This window comes from Herpailurus yagouaroundi, unplaced genomic scaffold (assembly GCF_014898765.1).
Source record: "Herpailurus yagouaroundi ecotype Mexico unplaced genomic scaffold, PumYag 220, whole genome shotgun sequence".
NCBI lineage: Eukaryota > Metazoa > Chordata > Mammalia > Carnivora > Felidae > Herpailurus > Herpailurus yagouaroundi.
In genome coordinates, this window is record NW_024412451.1 from 5,171,109 (window position 1) to 5,196,443 (window position 25,335).

At 46.2% G+C, this 25,335-nt stretch overlaps 2 protein-coding genes across 17 annotated transcripts in view; both read right to left on the minus strand.

The window, feature by feature from the left end:
* LOC121018763 (orphan sodium- and chloride-dependent neurotransmitter transporter NTT5-like) overlaps window positions 1-18,900 on the minus strand; it is a 23,098-nt gene extending 4,198 nt beyond the window's left edge. For 2 of the 10 annotated variants that reach the window (XM_040457698.1, XM_040457697.1), the window contains exons 1-9: window positions 18,656-18,900; window positions 18,285-18,564; window positions 6,706-6,966; window positions 6,372-6,529; window positions 6,138-6,264; window positions 5,798-5,976; window positions 4,603-4,809; window positions 4,161-4,399; window positions 376-562 (exon numbers count right to left, since the gene is read on the minus strand). In XM_040457698.1, the coding sequence (XP_040313632.1) occupies window positions 376-562; window positions 4,161-4,399; window positions 4,603-4,809; window positions 5,798-5,976; window positions 6,138-6,264; window positions 6,372-6,529; window positions 6,706-6,928 (1,320 nt within the window). In that variant the 5' untranslated portion in view covers window positions 6,929-6,966; window positions 18,285-18,564; window positions 18,656-18,900. Of the gene's footprint in view, window positions 1-375; window positions 563-4,160; window positions 4,400-4,602; window positions 4,810-5,797; window positions 5,977-6,137; window positions 6,265-6,371; window positions 6,530-6,705; window positions 6,967-7,064; window positions 7,271-18,284; window positions 18,565-18,655 lie in introns of those variants that run through there. The other 8 variants (XM_040457692.1, XM_040457691.1, XM_040457690.1 and 5 more) reach the window with 8 other exon arrangements.
* Window positions 18,901-22,085: 3,185 nt separating this feature from the next.
* The window catches only part of LOC121018764 (orphan sodium- and chloride-dependent neurotransmitter transporter NTT5-like), a 58,660-nt gene continuing 55,410 nt past the window's right edge, over window positions 22,086-25,335 (minus strand). For 5 of the 7 annotated variants that reach the window (XM_040457704.1, XM_040457701.1, XM_040457706.1 and 2 more), the window contains 4 exons: window positions 25,078-25,279; window positions 24,799-24,958; window positions 23,509-23,671; window positions 22,086-23,302 (listed from right to left, as the gene is read on the minus strand). In XM_040457704.1, coding sequence (XP_040313638.1) covers window positions 23,117-23,302; window positions 23,509-23,671; window positions 24,799-24,958; window positions 25,078-25,279 — 711 coding nt within the window. In that variant the 3' untranslated portion in view covers window positions 22,086-23,116. The remainder of the gene's footprint in view (window positions 23,303-23,508; window positions 23,672-24,798; window positions 24,959-25,077; window positions 25,280-25,335) is intronic. The other 2 variants (XM_040457700.1, XM_040457707.1) reach the window with 2 other exon arrangements.

Here is a 25,335-nt window from a genome sequence, read left to right on the forward strand (position 1 = left end):
GGGGGGAGGGCGGGAAATGGTGCAGTGATCGATTAGCAATGTCTGTCTCAGACAGAGGAAAGAGGCAGAGAGTGGTGGGCAGCCGGCAGAAGGCTGAGTGTTTGCCCTGCTTGCTTTCCTGAGCTGTGTGAGCTTCACCTCTTGAGGCCGCAGTTTCCTCCTCTAACAAACTGGGCTCCTAGGGTTGATGTGAGGATTAAAGTCAAGTGACCACTTAGTGAAGACCCTAGTGCACAGGTAACAGTGGTGGAAACTTGATTATAACTGCCACCTTCCTCTGAAGATGTGTGGGTGGCCCATGAGGCTCCTGGGAAATGCATTTCCCAGTGTCCTGTGGGGCCTCTGGGAAGCACCCTCCCAGCCCCACAAACACACCTTATCCTTCTGGGTCATGATGCTGCAGGATGGGGAGAAGCGGATGACCGGGTACTGGAGGTGTTGAGGGAGATTACTGATCCAGTCTAGGTAGTCCAGGGCGGGCAGGAGGAGGATGTCTTCCGGGGGCTTGGCATCCTGAGGCAGCACCCCCTTTTTTATCAGGCTTATCAATTTTGAGACACTCCTGAACGGGAAAAGCAAAGGAAATGTGGTGAGCAGTCTGGCCCGTCTGCTGCCTGAAAGTGAGTTGTGTAAGAGGAGTTCAGCCGAGTCACAAGGGCAAATAGACGGGCTGGAAGTGAATCAGGTGGACTTGGCAGGGGAGTTGCGCTGGGGAGTCCCCGAAGGGGCAGAAGACTCTAGATTTGTTGTAGCTAGGACTCCTCAGTGCTATGGGTTGAAGTGTGCCCCCACTAAATTCATATGTTCAAGTCCTAAGGCCCACTACCTCAGAATGTGACCTTGTTTGGAAAGAGGGTTGTTAAAGAAGTAATTGAAGATGAGGTCATACTGGCCCCTAATCCAGTAGGACTGGTGTCCTAATAAAAAGGGGGATATTTGGGGGCACCTGGGTGGTTCAGTCGGTTAAGCATTGGACTTTGGCTCAGGTCATGATCTTGTGGTTCATGAGTTCAAGCCCCACATGACATTCTGTGCTGACAGCTCAGAGCCTGCAGCCTGCTTCAGATTCTGTGTCTCCCTCTGTCTCTGCCCCTCTCCTGCTCATGCTCTCTCTCTCTCTCTCTCTCAAAAATAAACATTAAAAAATATTAATAGGGGCGCCTGGGTGGCTCAGTTGGTTGGGCGTCCGACTTCGGCTCAGATCGTGATCTCGCGGTTCATGGGTTTGGGCCCCATGTCGGGCTCTGTGCTGACAGCTCAGAGCCTGGAGCCTGTTTCAGGTTCTGTGTCTCCCTCTTTCTCTGCCCCTCCCCCACTCATGCTCTGTCTCCGTCTCAAAAATAAACATTAAAAAATATACATTAATAAACCCAGTTCATTCATTTTAATTGGCAGATAGTATTCCATTCATTGAATGACTATACTAAGATTTGTTATCTACTCACCTCCTAGCAGACATTTGGATTGTTTGCATTTTCAGCCATTATACCTCTCCTCCCACAACTCCAAATAAACATAGATTAATCTTGGGGCGCCTGGGTGGCTCGGTTGGTTAAGTGTCCAACTGGATTTTGGCTCAGGTCATCTCATGGTTCATGAGATTGAGCCCTTCATCGGGCTCTGCACTGACAGCACGGAGCCTGCTTGGGATTCTGTCTCTCTCTCTTTCTGCCCCTCCCCCGCTTGCTCTCTCTTTCAGAACAAATAAAAAATAAACTAACCCTCCCCCCCACATATATTAGTCCTATAGGTCACTGAAGGTCTTCTTCAGTTTTTTCGTTCTTTTTTTTCCTCTTTGTGTTTCACTTTGTAGAACTTCTATTTACCTGTCCTCAAATTAACTGATCCTTTATTCTGCTGGATGAATACTAAATACATCCAGTGAAACTTTGTTTTCATCGACTTTTTGAGTTCTGTAATTTCCATGTGGTCCTTTGTTAGATTTTCCATATCTTTCCTAAAATACCTCCATTGCTTCCATTTTATTCATCTTTTCTATGCAATCCCTTAACATATTTATAATCGGTGTTTTAAAGGTCTTGTCTGCTGATTCTAATGTCTTGATGATCTTTGGGTCTTCTTTTTTTTTTCTCTTGGCTATGGATTCTATTTTCCTGGGTTTCGGAATGTCTTGAGAGTGTTCAATTCCACGTGGGGCGTTGTAGATAGAACAACAAAGGAGGAAGGTCTGTGATCTGTTTTATTTTGCGAAATCTCGATAAATTTAAGACTTTTATTCCAACAGGCAGCTAAGAGTTAGGGCTATTTAGTTAGTTTTCTAAGCGTTGAGGCGAGCTGGGGTGGGTGACAGTTTTCATTAGTTTTTTCTCTGCCTTCAAATGGGATTAAGGAGGGCTCACGTTGCCCTCGGGCCATGCCCCCAACTTCCTGCACGCTGCCCTTCCCCCCCACCATGAGGACTAATATCTTTGATGTTGTCATTATTTGGGTTGAAGTGGGCTGGATAGTAGCTGTAGATGTTTTGGGTTTGTCTTCGCACACAGCTCCAGTGGGGCCACAGGTCCCGAAACCACAAGACTAGGCGGAGCTCCTCTGCTTGCTCCCTTGTCTCCCTTGCACTTCTGCCTCTTCTCCAAAAACCTTTCCTGGGAATAGAGAGGCAAACCGTTCGGTCCAGTGGTGTATTTCCTCCTTGGGGGCTCGTTGCGATTCCAACACCTGCTGGCAGCCCATACTGTTATTAAATGCTTGCACGGTTTCTCCTTGTCAGTGCAAAGTCTCTCCATCCGTGACAGGCCTGTGCCTCCAGCCACATGCACCCGAGGAGCCACTTACCCCCAGATATGAAGGCATTCGTGGCTCTTTGCTCATGTACGATGAACTCATTACTCTCCAGGCTTTATTTAGTTCATGAGGGCTCCTTTGTGTCTACTGCTCTTCAGTAACATTATAGGAAAGTATTATTTTTATTTTATCCATTTTTAAAATTGCTGGTACCAAGGAAGCATGGACTTTTGCATCCTTCAACATCCTAACTGGAAGAAAAATCCCACCTTGGAGATTTTTTTTTTTTTTACATTTATTTATTTTTGAGAAACAGAGTGAGACAAAGCGTGAGTGGGGAGAGGCAGAGAGAGAGGAGACACAGAATCTGAAGCAGGCTCCAGGCTCTGAGCAAGCAGTCAGCACAGAGCCTGATGCGGGGCTCGAACCCATAAACTGTGAGATCATGACCTGATCTGAAGTCGGACGCTCAACCGACTGAGCCATCCAGGTGCCCCGGAGATTTTTTTTTTCTTATAAAAATTTTTTTAATGTTTGTTTATTTTTGAGAGAGAGAGGGAGAGAGAGAGCAGGGGAGGGGCAGAGACACAGAATCCAAGACAGGCTCCAGGCTCTGAGCTACCAGCACAGAGCCCAATGTGGGGCTCGAACTCATGAACCGTGAGATCATGACTTGAGCTGAAGTCAGATGCTTAACTTATGAGCCACCCGGGCATCCCCCACCTTGGACATTAAAAAAAAAAAACAAAAAAAAAAATCCCAATGCCTGAAGGCATCCCAGACCAAGTAAACCAGAATCGCTGGAAGTGAGACTCAGGTGTAAGTGTTTTCTAAGGTTCCCCAAATGATTCCAATATGTAGCCTAGGCCAGTAACCTTTGATTGTGGCCCAGGATGCTGTACAACCTCTGCAAGTTAAAGAATTGATTTTGAAGTCTTCTTTACACCAACTACAATTTATGGAAACCTTTGGACAGTCCTGTCTCTGGGCCTATTTTCTTATCTATAAAGTGGTGGATATTAGAACAGTATCACTTGGGGGCACCCGGGTGGTTCAGTTGGTGGAGCGTCCGATGCTTGGTTTCAGCTTCAGTCATGATCTCACAGTTTGTGGGACTGAGTCCCACTTCAGGCTCAGTGCTAACAGCACAGACCTTGCTTGGGATTCTCCTTCCCTCTCTCTCTGTCCCTTCCCCCCACCCCCACCCCCAAATAAATAAACATTAAAAAAAGTTTTTAGAATATTATCATTTGGCCGCTTTTTCTGAGAATGTGATATTATGATGACTATGATAACTGTTGCTGTTATTGTTATTATTATTGGAGAGGCCAGAGCGTGAAGGCCCATGAGGCTGGGGGATTGCCAAAGTGGAGGGAGGGACCTCCTGTTGGACCTGCAAGGCTGTAATTACTCACTTCTCAACACAGGTGTGGCCGCTGGTGGTGGCCCAGAACTCCAGCACTATAAAGACGATGGATGTGAGCAGCATTGAGGTCACCAGGTTGACCAGGGCCACCAAGGAGGCCCCCTGGATGTAGCTGTTGCCTCCAGCCTTGGAGGAGAAGTTGATGGTGGTGCCCAGGCCCAGGCCTAAGGAATAAACCACATGGCCTCCTGCCTGACGCCAGAGGTCCAGCGAGGCCCAGGATGAGAGCTGTGGATGGGGTTGGGAGAGAGAGACGTTTGGGGGTGAGCCTGAGGGTAGACCCGTCGGTGAGCTGGAAGAAGGGCAAGCTGGGCTGGGGAGCAGAGGGATGAGGGGCAGGCTGGGGGCCTTAGGAAAGGTGTCTGAGAAGAAGAGTCAGAGAAGGCCTGGGGAGCTGTGGGAGGGAGGAGGTGTGGAGTCCCCAGCCTCACCTCTGTGGTCACCATACGTCTGAGGCTGGCAACTGCACCTTCCAAGAAGAGACTTCGGATGAGGAAGCAGAGGAGGAGGATGTAGAGGAGGAATTCCGAAAAAATCAGGATCTGGCCAGGTGGGTCAAGACAGAAACCAGAAGTCAGGAGAAGGGGGGAGGCGGGGCAGGCGGAGGCAAGCATTACAGGGAGCACAGGTCGGCAGGCCTAGAGAGAGGGAGATAAGCTGGGCTGAGCCGGGTGAAGGTGGCCTGGCTGTGACATGAGGGAGCTGTCGGAGGATTATCCTTAGGAGACGGTGATGTTGTTTTGGGGGATGAATCTACCAATAAGCTGCTCAGAGGTGAGGGGTGAGACACCAAGTAGAGATGGCTTTTATGTGGTAGGGCAGCTGGACATAATCATCTGCCTGGGTTTTATGGTCTTGGGGTGAGTTAACCGCATGGGACAATGTCACCGGTGAAGACAGAGGAAAAGCAACCGAGGAGAGACTTTGGGAGAGAGTAACACGGTCAGTGGGAATTTTGAAGTATTTCTGGTTCTTTCCGCTCTGGGAGAGGAAGGCAGGCCCCCTCCCTCCATGTGCCCCTACTGAGCCTTTAGTAAAATCTGCTTTATCTCGAAGGCTGTGGAGAGATGGCTCCAGGGACACATGGGGTGGAAACCGACTGCATGAACTGTTTTGGGGGCCACAAGCTGCGGGTAAGGTTAACTGAAGTGACCTAATAAACACACCAGAATAAATTTTCCACGTAAGGAGAAGATGATCCAGGTGGCAGGGGCGTGGATTGGAAGTATGGGTTGGAATAAAATAAAATGGAAGACTCTGGAAAGGAACTGGTAGCCAACTGGCTCCTTCAGGGATTAACAGGCCCTGTCAATGTGCGGGCAGGCACAGGGTGCAAGGTTCAAGGGGCGAGGCTGTGGTCTGGTCTAGAAGGTCTCCACTGCTGTGACCTGGGGGTGAGGCATGGGGAAGAGTGGGTACCAGGCGCTCCTTCCTGCAGTGGGTGGGACAGGGGCAGTTCTTTGTGACAGGAGGGGTTGACGCTGCTGCCTTGGGGAGCCCTGGATGCCAGAGCCTGTCCTCTGGGAGTGGGGGAGGGATTAGAGAAGAGAGGTCAGCAGGAAGGAGTGGGATGGTGTCCGGCCGGATTGTGGCGGGGTCGGTGGGGGGGTAGGGGTGGTGGCTTACCTGCATTGAAATCTTCAGCCCTGTGATCATGGTTAAGAAGAGGAGGAACCAGGCTGCGAAGATGCCCAGTGTGAGGTGCAGGACGAGGGCGTCGACCCCTTCCTCAATGTGGCCTGAGGCGCTCAGGGTGGTGTGGTACCAGAAGTACTGGTGGGACACAGTCCGAAGGCAAGAGAGGTCTGGCGGGGGGGGGGGGGGACCCAGGTGCTTAGGCACCACCTCACTAGGTGCCGGTCCCCGGCTCTTCACTTTCTCCCCCGTGGCTCTCACTGCCTCTCTCCTGCTCCTTGGTGCCCTTGCCTCCCTTGGCCCTGCCGGCCTCCCTTCTCCCTGTCCTCACCAGTGACATTGGTGGTCTTCACCAGTGGGCACTGGTTCCAGGGCAGGGAGTTATCAAAGGAGTTGGCCAGGTAGGAGAGGCTCCAGGTGATGATGACGCTATTATACAAGCTCATCAAGATGCACACCTAGGGGTGGACACAGTGGGCCTGAGGGACAGGATGGACAGAGACAGGGGGCCTGGAGACCACAAGGGGTGACTTGGGGATGCCTCTTGCCCGGGCCCCTCATTCACCAATATGCTAGCGTATCCTATGCCGCCCAGCCAGGGGACGAGCTGCTTCCAGACCCGGATGTTGTCCACACGCAGCCAATGCCCCATGATCATCTCCATGTACAGGAGGGGAATCCCAAACGAGAGGAGCATGAAGAAGTACATCAGGATAAAGCTGCCTGGAGAAGGGAGCCAGGCGCTGTGGTCAGGCAGCCAGGAGTCCCGGCCCCCCTCCGCTTTATCCCCTAGAAGTCTGGGTGAACCTCCAGGTGTCTCCTCCCCCAGGACCCGGGAGTCTGGGCTTCAAGCCTTAAAACTCCTTCCCCAAACTCAAGACCCAGGTCCTTGGCCTTACCTCCTCCGTTCCGCTGACACAGGTAAGGGAAACGCCATATGCTACCCAGCCCAATGGAGAAAGCGACCTGCATTAAGATATCCTCGGTTCTTTTAGTCTCAGCAAAGTAGTTTTGGGTCTTGGTGGCCAGAATCTCCTTGGCTGTGAGCTTCCCGGACAGGAAGGAGGAAGTTCTGGGTCCTTTGGGAGCCTCTTCCTCTGATATTTCTTCAAGGGACTCCATGACTTTCTTCTTTCAGGCCAACTAACTCCTGACGGAATCTTGGGGTCATCAAAAATAGCAGACTTTACGGGCTATGTCTCAGACACTGAAACTTCATGCCGGCAGGGTTTCAGGGCAACAAAGGGCCACAATTTACCTCTTGGCCCTTCTCACTAGTGGACTTTGGGCAAATAATTTCATCACCTTGAGACTCGGTTGTTGTTGTTTTTTTCTCTCTCATCTTACAAGCTAGATGAATTTCAAAATATTTAGTAATGTTATGGTGTGAGCACCAATCAGAATGAACCAGCCATAGCCCGTGGAATGTCAGCTGAACATTAGCCCCATCTGGGGGCACCTGGGTGGCTCAGTCGCTTAAAAGCGTCTGACTCTTCATTTTGGCTCAGGTCATGATCTCACAGTTTGTGAGTTCAAGCCCCACATGGCTCCACGCTGACAATGTGGAGCCTGCTTGGAATTGTCTCTCTCCCCCCTCTCTACCCCTTCCCTGCTCAAGCTCATGCTCTGTCTCTCAAAATAAATAAATAAAGTTTAAAAAACTTAGTTAAAAAAAAATCAGCCCCATCTGAAAGGATTAAAAATGACATAGTGGATATTGAGTGCCAAGGACACAGTAAAGACTCAAGAAACTCAGGTTTCTTTCCTTTCTCCTTCTTGTCTACTTGGCCCAGCTAATGCATGCGGGCTTCTAGGCCAGCGGTTCTCAAACCTGTGTATCCCAACCATTTGAGGAGCTCTCAAAAACCTCCAGACTCCTGCCTTTCATTCTCCAAGCCTCACTCTTCCAGATTCTGATTCAAGAGATCTAAGGTGGGGTATAGAGATTGGAGATTGGGGTATAGAGATCAAGAGATCTAAGGTGGGTATAGAGATTGGGTAAAGAGCTTCCTTGGGGTTCTATTTCTGGAAAGGCAGCAAGATGGCGGGGGGGGGGGGCGGGGGAGAGCAGTGAGTTTCTGTGGACCCATCCCCTAGTGAAACAAACACAGCCTGTGAACATTACCAAGAAAGAAAACATTCAAGGACTCTGGAAAATGTCTTCAGGGCACACAGCAAACATTTAGTCAGGAAAATCTACTAAAACTCACCATGAACAGGGAGAGTGACCCACAGCCTGCTCCCTCCCTCCTCACTCCCGGCCCAGTGCTGTGGAAACTGCACATGGTTCCCTCTCTCCCCAGTTCCCACTCAGAGGCTACAGGCATCTTCCCAGGAGGGGCAGATCACCAGCATTTGTCATTCCTTTTTGGCGACATGTGGCAGAGACGAAATTCCATGAAAGTGTGTGGTATAAAGGTCCGGAGCCTCTTTCTTCCACTCTGCCCTCATTTGTGGCCCGACAAGTGGAGAATACTGGGGGCCCTGGTCACCCCCTTGCCCCAGCTCATTGGTGAGGTGGAGGTTATATGTCAGGAGGGGCAACTCAGTAAGACCAGAGGTTAATGCTCCACGTGGCACCCTGCTCCAAAAGCACTCAGAGAGAAGCAGGCCTCTGTTCCCATCCAGCTCTGAAGATCTCGTCCTGGGAGAGAGACAGGCCTTCAGAACAAATGGGCCCAGAAGCTCTTCCCAAAGGAACTGACTTTATTTGAAACAGGGTGTGAAGAAGTTTAAGCCTGAGGGCACACTCAAAATCAGTAAATTTAGGCCAGGAATACACTAGAGAGAACGGGGGAAAGAGACAGCTAAGAAGATCCCTCCTGGCGTCAGAACAAACGTCAAACACTGAGTTCAAAAACTTACTGCCGTAAAAAAGCCTGAATTTAACTGGATTAGATTGTGGAACAATTTATGCATCAGCCACTGTCAAAAGCAATACAGCAACCAGCTGGGAATTAGTGGATCCCCGAATTATTTCAGGAATGAAGATGGAATAAAGACAAAACTTCAGAGAGTGCTCTCACCAGAAGCCCTCAACTCCAGGAAATACGACGGAGGGTTCTTCCATTAAGAGGGAAAGTTATCTTTTTAAAAAAATGTTTATTTCTGAGAGCGGGGGAGGGGCAGAGAGCGAGGGGGACAGAGAATCCAAAGTGGGCTCTGGGCTGTGAGCACAGAGCCCGATGCAGGGTTCAAACCCACAAACTGTGAGCCAAAGAGGGACACTCAACCGATTGAGCCACCCAGGCGCCCCAAGAGAGGAAATTATCCTCGATGGAAGGTCAGACACGCAGAAAGGAATCAGGAGTAATGGAAATGCAAATATGGGGATGGAACTGAGATTGCACAAAAAGTAATGGTAACATCTTGTTTGGTTTTAATTAAGCAAAGAGTAAGAATTGCACCACAGTGAAGATAAGGAGGGTGGTTAGTGGAATTTAATTGTTGTAAGTACTTTTTATTGTCTGGGAAGAGGATAAAAGTCCTGAGACCAGTGATGCAGCCCCCCCCCCCCCCACCCAATTTAGACATGGGGCTCTCAGCTGCTTCTGACCAGAGTCACGTAGCCCTTAGCTACTGTTAAAGAAACTGCCTCAGGAAATGAGTTGCCTCCTGAAAAGTCTGTGGGATGCTGTTCTGCCGGAGGTAACAAGTCTAAGGTGCCGCATTTGCAAGAAAACATAATAATTTGCGGCTTGGTAGTCACAGGATGTGGAACTTCTGCCTCTGTACTCTAGAGATGACATCACTAATGCAGTCTGCTCAGAATGGTTTATCGGTTCAGGCCCCTAAAGCAGAGCGATGGCCCCGCTCCAGTCATACCCAAACCAGTCAGGAACTTGCCAGAAGGTCAAGATGGTCAAGAAAGGAAATATAGTTGAGCGAATCCTTAATTAATCAACATGATCTGGGGCGCCTGGGTGGCTCAGTCGGTTAAGCCTCCAACTGTGGCTCAGGTCATGATCTCACAGTTTGTGAGTTCAAGCCCTGTATCGGGCTGTGTGCTGACAGCTCAGAGCCTGGAGCTGCTTCGGATTCTGTGTCTCCCTCTCTCTCTCTGCCCCTCCCCTGCTTGTGCGCGATCTCTCTCTCTCAAAAATAAACAAACAAAAAATCAGAGTGATCCAAGACCCTGAGACCCTCACCCTGAATTTTCACCCTTTAAACTACCCTCCAACTCCACCCCCCCACCCCCACTTGGAAGTCATGAGGGAGTTTGGGACTTTTCAGCATTAGCTCCTGGTTCCCCTGGGTGGTGGCCACCCAGTAAATCTTTCTTCACTGCAAAAGCTTGGTGCCGGTTTTTATTTGCTTGCTTAGCATCAGGTGGACGAACTCTCGTTTGGTTCGCTTAGGGTACCGATAAATATTATTTGATAAAATGCATGCATATTTAATATCCAGGGGAACCATTAAAAGAACAGCAAAGAAATGGAACTTCTAAGCTATAAGAGGGAAAAAATAGACTAATAAAAACAAACCATGCACAAAGAATGCAAGAAGAAGAGAAAAAGTAATCTAGAGTAGATAGGGCAGGTACAAAACACCTAATTAAATGGGAGATTTAAAGTTAAACATTTCAGTATTTGTATTAAATGTAAATGGACTGAATGCTCCACTTACAGATGAAGTTTTCAGACTTAATAAAAACCTGAAATCAGACTAAATGCTGTTAACAAGAGACACCTAAAATGTAAGAATTTGGAATAATTAAAAGTAAAAAGCATGGAAAATAATATTTCATGAAAACTCTACCCAAAAGAAAGCTTGTATAGCTTTACTAATATATTAATATATAATTTTTACACATTATAGTATTAATGTTTATATGTACTTAATATTTATATATTAAGATGTATTTATTTTATTAAAAAAATTTTTTTTAATGTTTATTTATTTTTGAGACAGAGAGAGACAGAGCATGAACGGGGGAGGGTCAGAGAGAGAGGGAGACACAGAATCCGAAACAGGCTCCAGGTTCGAGCTGTCAGCACAGAGCCCGACACGGGGCTCGAACCCACGGACCATGAGATCATGACCTGAGCCGAAGTCGGACGCCTAACCAACTGAGCCACCCAGGCTCCCCTATTAAGATGTATTTAATATTTAAAGTAAAGCCTCCAGAGATAAAGAGGGAAATTAAAAAATTTTTTAATGTTTATTTATTTTTGAGAGAGAGATTGAGTGTGAATGGGGGAGGGGCAGAGAGAGAGGGAGACACAGAAGCAAGCTCCAGGCTCTGAGCTGTCAGCACAGAGTCCGACTTGAGGCTCAAACTCACAAACCAGGAGATCACGGCCTGAGCTGAAGTCAGACACCCAAAGGACTGAGCCACCCAGGCACCCCAAGAGGGAAATTTAATAATGATAAAAAGTTCCCTTTCACTGGGAAGACATATGAATCCTAAAATGTTATGCGTTTTTTTTTTTTTTTTTGAGAGAGAAAGAGAGATTGTGAGTAGGGGTAGGGGCAGAGAGAGAGGGAGAGAGAGAATCCAAAGCAGGCTCTGTGCTGTCAGGGATGTGGGGCTCGATCCCACGAACCATGAAACCATGACCTGAGCTGAAATCAAGAATTGGACATTCAACTGACTGAGCCACTCCAGTGCCTCTAAAATGTTATACATTCCTTAATGTGGCCTCAAAATGTAGGAAATTGATAGAATCTACTTATCTTAGGCATAAAAGATAAAGAGCAAAAATTCATTAAGGATATAGAAGACCTGAACAACTTAATTAGCACATTTGACCTAATGAATATATATTTATATGTACACACACACACACACACACACACACACACACACACACATTATATTCAACACCTGCAGATTACATACTTTTAAAGAACATGATAAACAATTACACAAAAAAATCAACCATATTTTCTGTAAAACAAATCTCAACAAATTCCAAAGGATCACAGTCACACAGAGTACACTCTGACCACACGCAATTAAGCTAGAAATTAACAAAAATTAGTTTAAAGATCCCTATGTTTGGATATTAAGAACTACATTTAAAAATAACCAGTGGTTAAAGAATTGATTATAATGGACATCAGAAAATATTTTGAACAGAATGATAATGAAAATACTACATATCAGGGCACCTGGGTGGCTCAGTCGGTTGAGCATCTGACTTCCACTTAGATCATGATCTCATGGTATGTGAATTCTAACCCACACTGGGCTCTCTGCTGACAGTGTGGAGCCTGCTTGGGATTCTTTCTCTCTCTCTCTGCCGCTACCCAACTCGTGCTCTGTCTCAAAATAAATAAACTAAAACATACACACACACACACACACACACACACACACACACACACACACACAATATAACTTCACAACTGTATTGAGTTTATTCCAGTAATACAGGGAAGTTTAGAAGTAAGATGTCAGAGACCCCTGGGTGGTGAGATTGAGCCCTGCACTAGGCTCTGTGCTGACAGTGTGGAGCCTGCTTGGGATTCTCTCTCTCTGCCCCTCCCCTGCTCGCGTGCTCGCTCTCTCTCTCTCTCTCTCTCCCTCAAAAATAAATAAACATTTAAAAAAAGAAGTAAAAAATCAATGATAACATAAAAAAGATAAAAATGATACAATCATTTCACTATTTGTGTAAATATTCTACAAAACCCAACAACCATTCCTTTAAAAAAAACAAACTGGGGCGCCTGGGTGGTTCAGTTGGTTAAGCGTCAGACTCTGGCTCAGGTCATGATCTCATGGTTTGTAGGTTCGAACCCCACATCAGGCTCTGTGCTGACAGCTCAGAGCCTGGAGCCTGCTTCAGATTCTGTGTCTCCCTCTCTCTCTGCCCCTCCCCTGCTCATGCTCTGTCTCTCCCTTATCTCTCAAAAATGAATAAACATTAAAAAAAAACAACTTTAGGAAACTAGAAGTAGAAAGGAACATCTGTAATTTCATAGAGGTTATTTACAAAAAAAGCTACAGCAAATACTGTACTTAATGATAAAAATGTTGAAAGCTTTCCCTTGGAGTTCAGGAATAAGACAAAGATGCCCACCACAGTCCCTTCTAGTCAAACTGGATTTAAAGTCTGGGCTGATAGGGGCGCCTGGGTGGCTCAGTCGGTTAAGTGTCCGACTTCAGCCAGGTCACGATCTCGCGGTCCGTGAGTTCGAGCCCCACGTCAGGCTCTGGGCTGATGGCTCAGAGCCTGGAGCCTGTTTCGGATTCTGTGTCTCCCTCTCTCTCTGCCCCTCCCCTGTTCATAATCTGTCTCTCTCTGTCCCAAAAATAAATAAACATTGAAAAAAAAGATTTTAAAGTCTGGGCTGATTGACAGCATTCATGGTTCTAAGTCTTCAGTTTGTCCTATATCCACTCCCTTTGCAATGTGATTCTGCAGTTCCTCTCACTAACGAGGCCATAATCTACTTTCCTACCCCTTGCATTGGGGCTGGTGTGCCCATTCAGAGCCTTGCTGAAAAAGGCCTTCCTTGTTGCTTCTTGTTCTCTTCATTTTTTTTTTAATTTTTATTTATTTTTGAGGGGGGGGGGCAGAGAGAGAGGGAGAGAAAGAGAGAATCCCAAGCAGGCTCCATACTGCCAGCATGGAGCCCTATGTGGGGCTTGAACTCAGAACCGGGAGATCACGACCTGAGCTGAAACCAGTCAGACGCTTAACCGACGGAGCCACCCAGGTGCCCCACTTCTTGCTCTCTTACACTCTTGTCATCACCCTGAGGCCATATCTAGGCTAATCTGCTGGAAGACGAGACATGTAAATCTGAGCTGAGCTGAATCACTCCAGTGGTCCCAGCTCAAGCTAGTGTCGAACAGTCAATGTCCAGTCAACTAATGCCCTTACATATTAGTTGAGCCCACCCTCATGGCTTATGAGGTATAATAATAAATTCTTGTTGTTTTAACTCACTGAATTTTGAAGTCATTTGTTCTGCAGCATTTGGGTGGCAATCGATAATTGGTACAAGGTGCCAGCAAACGCAACAAGATTTTTTAAAGTGTAAAGTTGGGATGAGAAGTAACAAATGTCATTATTTACAGATACGATTATGTATGTAAAACATAAAACAGAATCTATAAACACATTATTAGGACCAGCAAGTGAGCCTAGCAAGGTGGCTGGATACAGGGTTAACGGAATACAATAAATAGCATTTCTAGATACCAGCAAGAAATAAATAGGTAATGAAAAAAATTAAAGATGGCATTAATAATAACATTAAGATATTTCAAGTGCTTAGGAATAAATCTAACAAAAGAAAGATGAGACTTCTATACCAAAACCTAAAACAGATTATTAAGAGAAGTAAAAATTTTAAATAAATGGAAAGAGATTTCATGTCAACCCAAAGTATAATGGAAATGACAGTATTAAATAATTAGGATGGGAAAATGTATATTCATATGGAAACAATGAAATTTGACCATGAGATTAAAAAATGAAAGGCAAATTCATAAAGCTTCTAAAGAAGTTAATAAGAGGGAGTATCTTCATGATCTGTAGGTTGAGAAAGATTTCAGAAACAGGACTTGGAAAGCACTAACCATAATGGAAACAATAAGTAACTTTGAGTTCATTAGAATTCAGAACATCTATTCGTCAAGAGGCAGCATTAAAAATGTTAAAAGCCACAGAGAAAAAATCTGCCACACGTGTAGCTGAGGGAGGTTTTTTAAAAAAGTCCAGAATCTATAAAAAGCTCCTACAAATTAATAAGAAAAATATAAATAACCCAATAGAAAAATGTTCCAGGAAATGTGGAGACCTTTCACCAAAGTCATCCTCCAAATAAATGGGCAGTCAACAATATATCAGTGGGTTCAAACTATTTAAACAGAAGGGAAATAGTGATTAAAACCACACCGAGGGAGGGGTGCCTAGGTGACTCAGTCAGTTAAGCATCCGACTTCAGGTCAGGGCCCTCGTCAGGCTCTGGTGCTGACAGCTCAGAGCCTGGAGCCTGCTTCGGATTCTGTGTCTCCCTTTCTCTCTGTGTCCCTCCCTGCTCGTGCTTTGTCTCTCAAAAATAAGTAAACATTCAAAAAAAATTTTTTTAATTAAAAAACACATTGAGGGGCCACTTCACACCAGTCAGACTGGTAGAATGGAAAGGCTAAGAACACCAAATATTGATGGATGAGGAGCCATGGGGAATATTATACACTGCTGGGGGGGAGGGGAATGGAAACTTACAAAATTAGTTTTAGAGATGGGTGGGCCAATACCTATTAAGATTGAAGGTATACAGGGGCGCCTGGGTGGTTCAATCAGTTAAACATCCGACTCTTGATTTAGGCTCAGGTCACGATCCTCACGGTTTGTGAGATCGAGCCCCGAGCGGGACTCTGTGCTGAACGTGGAGCCTGCTTCAGATTCTCTCTTTCCCTCTCTCTCTGCCCCTCTCCAGCTCACACTCCCTCTCCTCTCGCTCTCAAAATAAGCAAATAAACATTAAAAAAAAAAAAAGGAAGATATATATATCCCACGAACAGCAATTTCACTGTGTGCAACAGAGCACACATACAGGAATTTCCTTAACAGCACTGTTTGCAACAACCCCAACAGGAAACAATCAGGAAGTTCAACACAGTAGCGTGGATATATATATATATATATATATATATATATATATATATATATATATATAGTGATATCGCCAGTACAAAAGAACACTACACAACAAAGAAAATGAACTACAGCCACACTTAACAATATGGATAAATCCCCAAAACTTCATATTCGGTGAAAGAAGCTACATCCTAAAGAATACATATCATATGACTCTGTTTATATCAAAGTCCAAAAACTAAAGTGTTTAGGCATGCACACTGAGGTGGTAAAACCATAAGTGAAAGAAAAGTAGTAATGGTCCTAAGGGTCAGAATGGTGAGTCCCACTGAGGGGCAGAAGGAGTTGGGGTTTGGGAGAGGCTCAAGGGAATATTCGGAGGATATAGGCAATGTTCTTTTTCTGACCAGGATGGCTGGGGTATTTGCTTGAGAATAGATCATTGAGCTGAACATTTCAGTTTTGTGGACTTCCGTGAATATGTATAATATTTTATAATAAAAAAGAGGTATATGGTATGTAAGAACATAACAGAGTTTCCAAAACACACTTCTGGGTGAAAAGTCACAGAATATCAAATGTTTGATACCATTTATGTAAAAAGAGAATCCATATAAAGAAGACGTAACGTTTCTAAGTGTTCATACACACGCCTGTAAATGCACAGAGGACTCTTTCTCACATAACACCCTCCCTTCTGCCCCTTCCCATCCTCCCTCATCCAGATACCTTCAACTCATCACTGATGTCTCCTCTCAGATCTAACTTCCTCCAGGAAGCCAGCCTTGATCACCTTTGCCAGAGGTCTCTTGAGATTTTAATACACTTTACACCTAAACGCCCTTTCTCGTGCCTAGTGCAATGCCCCCAGTAGCCGCTCTTGGGGATGTCCTGATTAAAATGCTTCCAACAGGGCTGGGTGGCTCAGTCGGTTAAGTGTCTGATTCTTGATATTGGCTCAGATCACGATCTCACGGTCGTAAGATGGAGCCCGCCATCGGGATCTGCGCTAACAGCTCGGAGCCTGCTTGGGATTCTCTCTTTTTCCCTCTCTCTCTGCCCCTCCCTCACTCATGCTGTCTCTGTCTCTCTCAAAATAAATAAATAAACTTAAAAAAAAAAAAATAACACAATTCTTCCACAAACTGTTGAAATCTGGAAATGTTGCTATTTTGGTAGTCGGATCGCATCTCCCAGGCTTTTCCTCTTATTAGAACAGCCCTTTGCCAGGTAACCAGTTTCCAGTTAGAGGTTGGAAAGTGTGTGGCCCCTCTCCCACCCCACCCATTCAAGAGCCCACTGCACAGACTCCAGCCTGAGGGGCAGCCAGTCACCCTGCCCTGCAAATGCCTCTCAGCTCCTCTGTGGGCAGTACTGGCACCAGCATTCGCTTCCAGTGCAGCACACAGTCTGGCTCAGTTCAACCTGGTGACTTTAGAAGATGGCTTAGGGTTGTTGCTATTTGTAAGGCAGGCCATCTGCCTCTTCTTGCTTAAGTTTGAGGTTTTAGTTTAACTAGGTGCAACGTCTATACAGTCTTAAAAAATACCATGATTTAAAATGTTTGATGGGGCGCCTGGGTGGTGCAGTCGGTTGAGCATCCGACTTCAGCCAGGTCACGATCTCGCGGTCCGTGAGTTCGAGCCCCGCATCAGGCTCTGGGCTGATGGCTCAGAGCCTGGAGCCTGCTTCCGATTCTGTGTCTCCCTCTCTCTCTGCCCCTCCCCCGTTCATGCTCTGTCTCTCTCTGTCCCAAAAAAACAAAAAAACAAAACAAAACAAAAAAACACACCAAAAAAAAAACGTTGAAAATAAATAAATAAATAAATAAAATGTTTGCTCCCGGGGCACCCGGGTGGCTCAGGCAGTTAAAGCATCCGACTTCGGCTCAGGTCATGATCTCACCGTTTGTTAAGTTCGAGCTGTATGTTGCGCTCTGTGCCAACAGCTCAGAGCCTGGAGCCTGCTTCAGATTCTGTGCCTCCCTCTCTCTCTACCCCTCCCCCCTTGTACTCTGTCTCCCTCTCTCTTTCAAAAATAAACAAACATTTAGAAATAAAATAAAATGTTTGCTCCCTTTAGTTCTTTCTTTCTTTCTTTTTCTTTTGGAGGCACTGCTGGGATTCCCTTTAGGTTTTAGAAAGAGGCACAGCCAATTTTATAAATTGGGTGTTATTATAGTATATGTATATATGAATATGTTATGCATGTGTATTTCTTACAAACTGGATATTACTATATATTATGTATTGGATAATGTTAAATGCAGCATATGGCACATAAATATATATTAATATATACTCTATGAATATGTGTATTACTTGCAAATTGGACATAATATTGGAGATTATATATATATATCCACTTTATCAGGAGTGTTTTCCTATGTGATATTCTTTACGAATATGATTTTTTTTTAAATTTTTTTTTCAACGTTTATTTATTTTTGGGACAGAGAGAGACAGAGCATGAACAGGGGAGGGGCAGAGAGAGAGAGGGAGACACAGAATCGGAAACAGGCTCCAGGCTCTGAGCTGTCAGCCCAGAACCTGACGCGGGGCTCGAACTCACGGACCGCGAGATCGTGACCTGGCTGAAGTCGGACGCTCAACCGACTGCGCCACCCAGGCGCTCCACGAATATGATTTTTAATGGATACTTATTCCAGCATCATTATATAAACCTGACCAAATCTATCATTTGCTTAAATCTTCCTGAGGGGACTCAGTCCTGTTCAGGTCAGCACCCAGGGACCCTCCTGAATGGGCAGGTGCTTCCAGCTCCTCCCAGCCCCCACCCACAGCTGCAGCCACCACTGTCACCCCATCAAGGCTACCTGCAATTCACTCTGCTGCCAATGCGTCTTCTGCCTTCACACCCCCTCCCCCGCCAGAGGCGTCAGCCCAGGTAGCACTTGCCTGGGATAGTTGTCTTTGTCACCAGTCCAGCCCCTCCTGGATATGGGAACTCCGTCTTTCTGGGCTTCCCCCTGCTCTGTCTACTCTCCGCCAGGCTCTCAGAGAATCAAAGGAGCGACAAGCAGTTTGAAGACCAGACAGGAAACTCTTCGATCCAGATGGGAGAGTCCCAGGAGTCCACCTCGGAGCCGGTCAGTGAAGGATGTGCCTACAGCATCCCAACCCCACAGACTCAGCCCAGGTGACCTGCTGGGGAAAGTTGGTGTCCCCCATCGGTGACCTGAGGAGGGAGAGAGAGAAAGGGGGAGGGGAGGAGAGGTGGGATGGGGAGGGAGGAAGGGGCAAGACGTGCCACCAGACTTCCGCTCTACCTGCTGGCCTTTACTACTCTGCCTCTCGGTGTCTGGTGTCCAAACCTCCCCTCCCAGACTCAGGGCATCCTGGATCCCCAAATTCCTGGAGAGAAAGGGAGATTAGGAGGGGAGGCTGGGTGGTCTACATCCAGAGGCGGTGGGGGGTGGTGGCCGGGGAAACAAGATGGCTGGCGCCCCGAGAGGTTAGGAGCTGGGGGCTAGGGCCACTGCATCCCCCTTTACCCGCCACTGACGCGCGAGTCTGGAGAAGACCGGTCGCTTCTGTGGGCGTGGCGAGGCAGGGGGGCTGCCTGCGCGCGCGACAAAGGTCGGAGTTTCTGCGGGGAACCACCGCTATTGGGGCCAGCCGTGATTTTAATATTTCGCTGCAGCCATAAGGCGATTTAGGCAATTCACCCTGGAGATGCTCACAACTGAGCCCAGCCCCTAGGCGTGCCTGCCCCTGTTGATTCATTCTTCTGGGCTTCGGGTCCATAGCCCACATCCCATTGCCTGCGTCTGGGCCCCATCACTCTGCAGAGTGACGCCTGCCCCGCGGTTTCGCGGGCAGAAACCCGACGATCTGAGTCCTTAAGTGTGAAGCGAGAACCAGCGGTTCTCCCCACCCCACCTCCATCCCTTACTCCTTGGAGCATCATCTCTCCAAGCTTATTCTTCGGGTTAGAGCCCAGGGGTCACCAGCTACCTGCCAGATTCGGCCTTGCAGTGGGCGGAGTGATGTCACCGGTTGCCAGGCAGATTTCGTCTGGCTGGTAGACTTCATGGTTAACACATTTTGCGGACGGAGGTAAGGGGAGAGCCAAGATAGGAACAGAGGGGGGCCTGTTTTAGAGTTCACGTTCTTAGCCACTGTGCCATAAAGATTCAACATTATGTAAAGCTTCAATATCTAAAAGAGGGGGGAGCAGGTTCGCAGTAACCTGATGGCGTAGACTACAAAGTGTAGACGAGGACCTGGGTACTGATGGAAATTAGGATGTGATAAAGTGGAATTTCAAATGGGTGGACAAAACATGAATTATTCAGTGATTGGGTTGAAACAATTGGCACCTGGGAAAGATTATGCTCCTTACATCACAATACATTTCAGATGGGTCAAGGATCACACTATAAAAGATGAAAACATAATTCACTAGGAAGAAACATGGGCAGACATTTCTATAATCTTGGCACGGGGAAGGGCTTTCTAAGGATAACATAAAAACAAGAATCCATAAAGGAGAAATTTGGTAAGTTTAACCATATAAAAACGAAATCTCTGTAGGGAAAATAATAAGAAAAGGGATGGGCTAAATGTGTAAGGGGCATTAAGGAATCTACTCCTGAAATCATTGTTGCACCATATGCTAACTAACTTGGATGTAAACTAAAAAATAAATAATTAATTAAAAAAATAAGAAAATAAAACAAATTAAAAGGCATCAAACTCATAAAATTTCATTTATAACAAAAAGCTTAATTTCCCTAATATACCAAGAATTTTTAATTTTTTAAAATATTTATTGATTTTTGAGACAGAAAGAGAGAGAGAGCGAGCGAGCAGGCTGGGGAGAGGCAGAGAGAGAGGGAGACACAGAATCTGAAGCAGGCTCCAGGCACTGAGCTGTCAGCACAGAGCCTGACTCGGGGCTTGAACTCATGAGCTATGATCATGACCTGAACCGAAGTTAGAGGCTTAAGTGACCGAGACCCCAGGTGCCCCTTCATTTGTTTCTTAAATTCCACATATGATTAATCTCATATTTTTAATACTATAGTTTCTCCGTGCTACATTGATGGTAATTTATTTCCAATTTATATGTCTCTTTCTAGTTTTCTAATTGGTTATTTAACCCATCCATTGATGTTTTTAATCTTTGTGATTTTTCACTTCTTTTTGGTTCTTTTACAAATACCCTGATCATTTCTGAGTCTTTTGTATCTTGTTTTTAATTTCAACTCTTTTTGTCTTTAAATATACTAAGCATATTGAGTTTATATTATGTACCTGTTAATTCCAGTACATTAGGTTTTTGAAGGTCTAATTCTACTACTTTTTTTTTTCTTCTAATCTTCCCTTAGGGTACCTTTTTCCTTGCATATTTTGTGATTTCTTTTTGTGACCTCATGTTCATGAAACGCTATGGGGCTTGGGAGAGGTTGTGTTTCCCCCAGAGATTATGTATATTTACTTATGACAGGTGCTGGAGGCAAGGTTGCTATCCACTGGCACCTTTTATATTAATCTCAACTGGGTTTTTCAGACTATACATGTGTGAATCTGAACCAAAATTCCATGTGAGAGAAGGTTTTGGGTTACAAATTCTCAAAAAAAAAAAAAAAAGACATTATTTGCCTGCTATCAGAAACAGAACCAATACGTACATATTTTCTTGCTATCTAACCCTTTCATAGCTTTCTATGTGTGGGGATTTCCTTTTCTTCCATGAACCCAAGTTCTTCTTTAGTCTTCACCTAAACTTTAAACCCCAAATCTCTAAGTTCCTACACTGGCATTTACTAGCTTTAACCCTTGCTGAATTCAAGCTTAGGTTTAATTTTTTTTTAAATGTTTATTTATTTTTGAGAGAGAGAGGGAGAGAGAACACGAGCAGGGGAGGGGCAGAGAGAGAGGGAGTCACAGAATCTGAAGCAGGCTCCAGCTCTGAGCTGTCAGCACAGAGCCCAATGTGGGGCTGGAACCCATGAACCATGAGATCATGACCTGAGTCGAAGTTGGAGGCTTAACCGACTGAGCCACCCAGGCGCCCCAAGCTTAGGTTTAATTTTTTTTTTTAATTTTTTTTTAACGTTTATTTATTTTTGAGACAGATAGAGACAGAGCATGAGCAGGGGAGGGTCAGAGAGAGAGGGAGACACAGAATCTGAAACGGGCTCCAGGCTCTGAGCTGTCAGCACAGAGCCCGACACGAGGCTTGAACTCACGGACCGCGAGATCGTGACCTGGCTGAAGTCGGACGCTTAACCGACTGCGCCACCCAGGCGCCCCTAATTTTTGAACCTCTTGAAGATTTCCCTTAATTTCTTCTAAGCTCATCTATGCATTTATTTTTTTCAACGTTTTTTTTTTTTTTAATTTATTTTTGGGACAGAGAGAGACAGAGCATGAACGGGGGAGGGGCAGAGAGAGAGGGAGACACAGAATCGGAAGCAGGCTCCAGGCTCTGAGCCATCAGCCCAGAGCCCGACGCGGGGCTCGAACTCCCGGACCGCGAGATCGTGACCTGGCTGAAGTCGGACGCTTAACCGACTTCGCCACCCAGGCGCCCCTACTCATCTATGCATTTAAAGAGGATTGTTGGGGTGCCTGTGTGCCTCCGTCGGTCAAGCATCTGACTCTTGATTTCAGCTCAGGTCATAATCTCACAGTTCATGAGTTCGAGCCTCACCTCAGGCTCTGCACTGTTAGTGCTTGGGATCCTCTCTCTCCCCTGCATACTCACTCTCACTCTCACTCTCTCTCACCCAAACAAATAAACTTAAAAAATTTTAAAGAAATAAAGAGGATTGTTGAAATATACTTGATGTTATACTTTAGGCGTCTTAATCTATGGTGTGTCTTGTTTGTCTTATTTTGTTGTCATATTGCCTTCAATGAAGTCCTCCTTGAGTCTTCAAACTCTGAAGTTAACCTCTACTGTCTCCCTCATTCTCTGGCAAATATCCTTCCTTCAGGCTCCTAGACCACCTTAGGAAAAATATATAATGTTGGATAAAGGTTTAAGCTCCTTGGTAGGCTTGGTAAATTGATCAGCTATTCCTGCTTAAGAGAGACAGGAGGAAGTCACCAATTAGCAGATAGTTAACCACTTTGCCATAATCGGTAACTCCACTGCTTTCTGAGACTATGGTCTCTTATCTGTTTCCTTACAGGAAGGGCCAGGCAGAGAGGGCCTGGGATTCTAGCATTTGAATTGAACAAAGTCAATGGAAGGCAAGAGTGGGAGTTGGGCATTTTTTTTTTTTTTTCATGACGAAAGCAAAGTTTCACGGGTACTAGCACCATTTTTACCTTAGTTTCGTAGGGATCAGACCTGACACGTACCACCAATTCCAAGAGGAAGGCAGCCTAGGAGAAGTAGGGGTCAGCCGTCACCATCAACCAAATACTGGAGGTCAAAGAACACTATTATTATGTGTCTGGTGAGGGCAAGTGTAGGAGATGCAGAGAATGACTGCTGTGTTAACCTCCATCTGGCCAGAAAAACTTTCCCAGTCCAGGAAAACAAAACATCTTTGAGTCCAGTTACATTAGCAATTGCTACTTTTACCTTTTCTAATGTCAAGTTGCCAGCCGGGGAGTTCCACTTTGAAAAAAAAAAAAGTGATGTTTTGCCAAATAAACCAAGTCTTTATTTCCAAGATGAATTACTCACATGGCAGAGAGGTTTTTCCCTGGTTATTTATCCATTTTATCAACCTTTTGACTTTGCATCACCTGAAGCCGTGGATGGGGCTTCACGAGTTCCCTTTAGCTTCAGGTTTGAAGATAACTGTGACCTTACTGTGAATCATGGAGACTGGAAAAGCCACATCAATGAGTGTGTACAGGAAGTAGGCAGGGATAGGCAAGAGGGTAATGACGATGGAGATGATGAGCAAGACTTTAGCCCATGATGGGTAAGTTCGGATCACCTCATTTGACTGTGGAGAAAGGGAAGATTTAGAATACCCAGTTTCTCTGAAGAGGAAGGCTACAGAGGTTGGGGGTAGGGACAAGAGACAAGAGACTAGATAACTGGGTCCCCAGGGAACCCGAGAATAAGGTGGCAGAGTCTTAGAGGCCAGAGAAGATCACAAAGGCCTCACCCGCTCCCTAAGGGGTTCTGGGGTCTGAGAGAGAGGCTCACAATGCTTGAGTCCCAGGCCAAGTAGGTGATGTTCTTCCGACACAGATGAATCAGGGTGTTTACAAACAGGACTAGCAGCACAAATGGAGACAGAAAGCACCACAGCCAACGAAAGATGGGGGAGATGGGGCGGCCCAACATGATAATCAGGTCTGCAAGGAACCTGGGAAGAAGGGCCACAAGGCTTTGGAGGGGCCTGTTCAGGCCTTTCCCAGCCTTGTGGAGGGGTCAATCCAAACCCAGCCTGGGAGACAGAGCTTCACGTTTCTTAAACGTTTCTGTTCACCTCCACAACCAGTTTTCTTCCCTCTAATTCATCTCGTTTCAGTCTGATCTCTGTCCCAGCCTCAGGATTAAAACAAAACAAAACAAAAAACAAAACAAAACATTTCTCTCCTCCATCACCCTCAGGATAAAGGCTGAGTTCCTAATGTAGTTTCTTCAATCCCACTTATCCAGCTTTCTTTGGTGCACCTTCTTAACCCCAACACATATGTACATTGGGTTCCTTTTGCCTAGAACACCCTCCTTTTTTCTTTCCCTTGACAAACTCCCCTCCATCTGTCTCGATTCTGTTCAAGCATCCCCTCCTTGCCTGACCCTTCAATCTTCTTGACATAACCATCTGTGTTCCCAGAGTACCCTCGGCTGCCTCTATCATAGGCTTACTACCCTGCCCCCCAAATCTGCTTACATACATCTCCTTTGGACTCCGAGAGCAGAAACTCGGTCTAATTTATCCCAGTATCCCCAGGGCTCACAAGGCCTGCCTGCCCCTTGGGCACACTCTGGGTAATATTTGAGAGTGAGTGTATGAATCAGCAACTGATGCCAAGAACCACTATCACCTAGAAATGCTGCCACATTTGGATCACACAATGCTTCTCAAATGTTAATGTGCAGACAATTTACTTGGGGTTCTTGTTAAAATTCAGATACAAAGGTCTGGGGTAGAGTCCAGGGTTTTATATTTTTAATAAACTCTCAGGCGATGCCAATGCTATTGGTCCAGAGCACATTTGAGAAGTGAGGGACTGTATGCCCACAGTACCCTGGTTAAAAGTAGGGCTCAGGAGCTGCTAGGAGTTGATATAGTCTGTTCACTGCTTTTCCATTTTACAGCTATTCTCTCCAGGCATCAGCCCAGGCCTTCCTCCTTCCCACCCTCCTGGGGGCTCTCCATAAGCCCTGGGATCAGAGACCTGGCAATGAGAGCAAGAGGGGCCGACACTCCCTAGAGACCCTAGCTGTGTGGGTGTATGGCTGGAGATCCTGGGCTTGGGGCATCACCTCCTGGCTCCATAGATCCAGGCCATGGCCACATTCTCCAAGATGACAATGAGGAGGAGGGGCAGAGATGCCCAGTAATCATCCAGCAGGTTCACATAGTAGCTGCCAGAAGGTCTCACAAAAATGAGGCTGCCCAGGAACATAAGCACACAGATGCCCACTGAAGGAAAACATCAGATTTGTATCAAGGTCCGAATTCAAACTAGGTTATAAAAGAGTCCCAGTGGGGTTAAGCTAGACAATGGCCATAGGTGGGAGTGGGGTCACAGGTCCGAGTACCTGTAAGCAGTTTTGTCTGTTTCCTGAGGGAAGCGAAGGTGTCCTGGAGAGGGGTAATAATGCCCTGCATGATCCCTATCATGGTGCTCAGCCCCAGGTTTGCCAGCAACATGAAGATGACGATGGCCCAGAGAGTGGATCCAGAAAACACAGAGATGGTATCAGTAATTGCCACAAAGGCCACACCAGGACCCTCCATAACCTGTGAGTGAAGGGAGGAACGGTAAGGGCTCTGAGCTCATTCTGTAGAACCCTAAC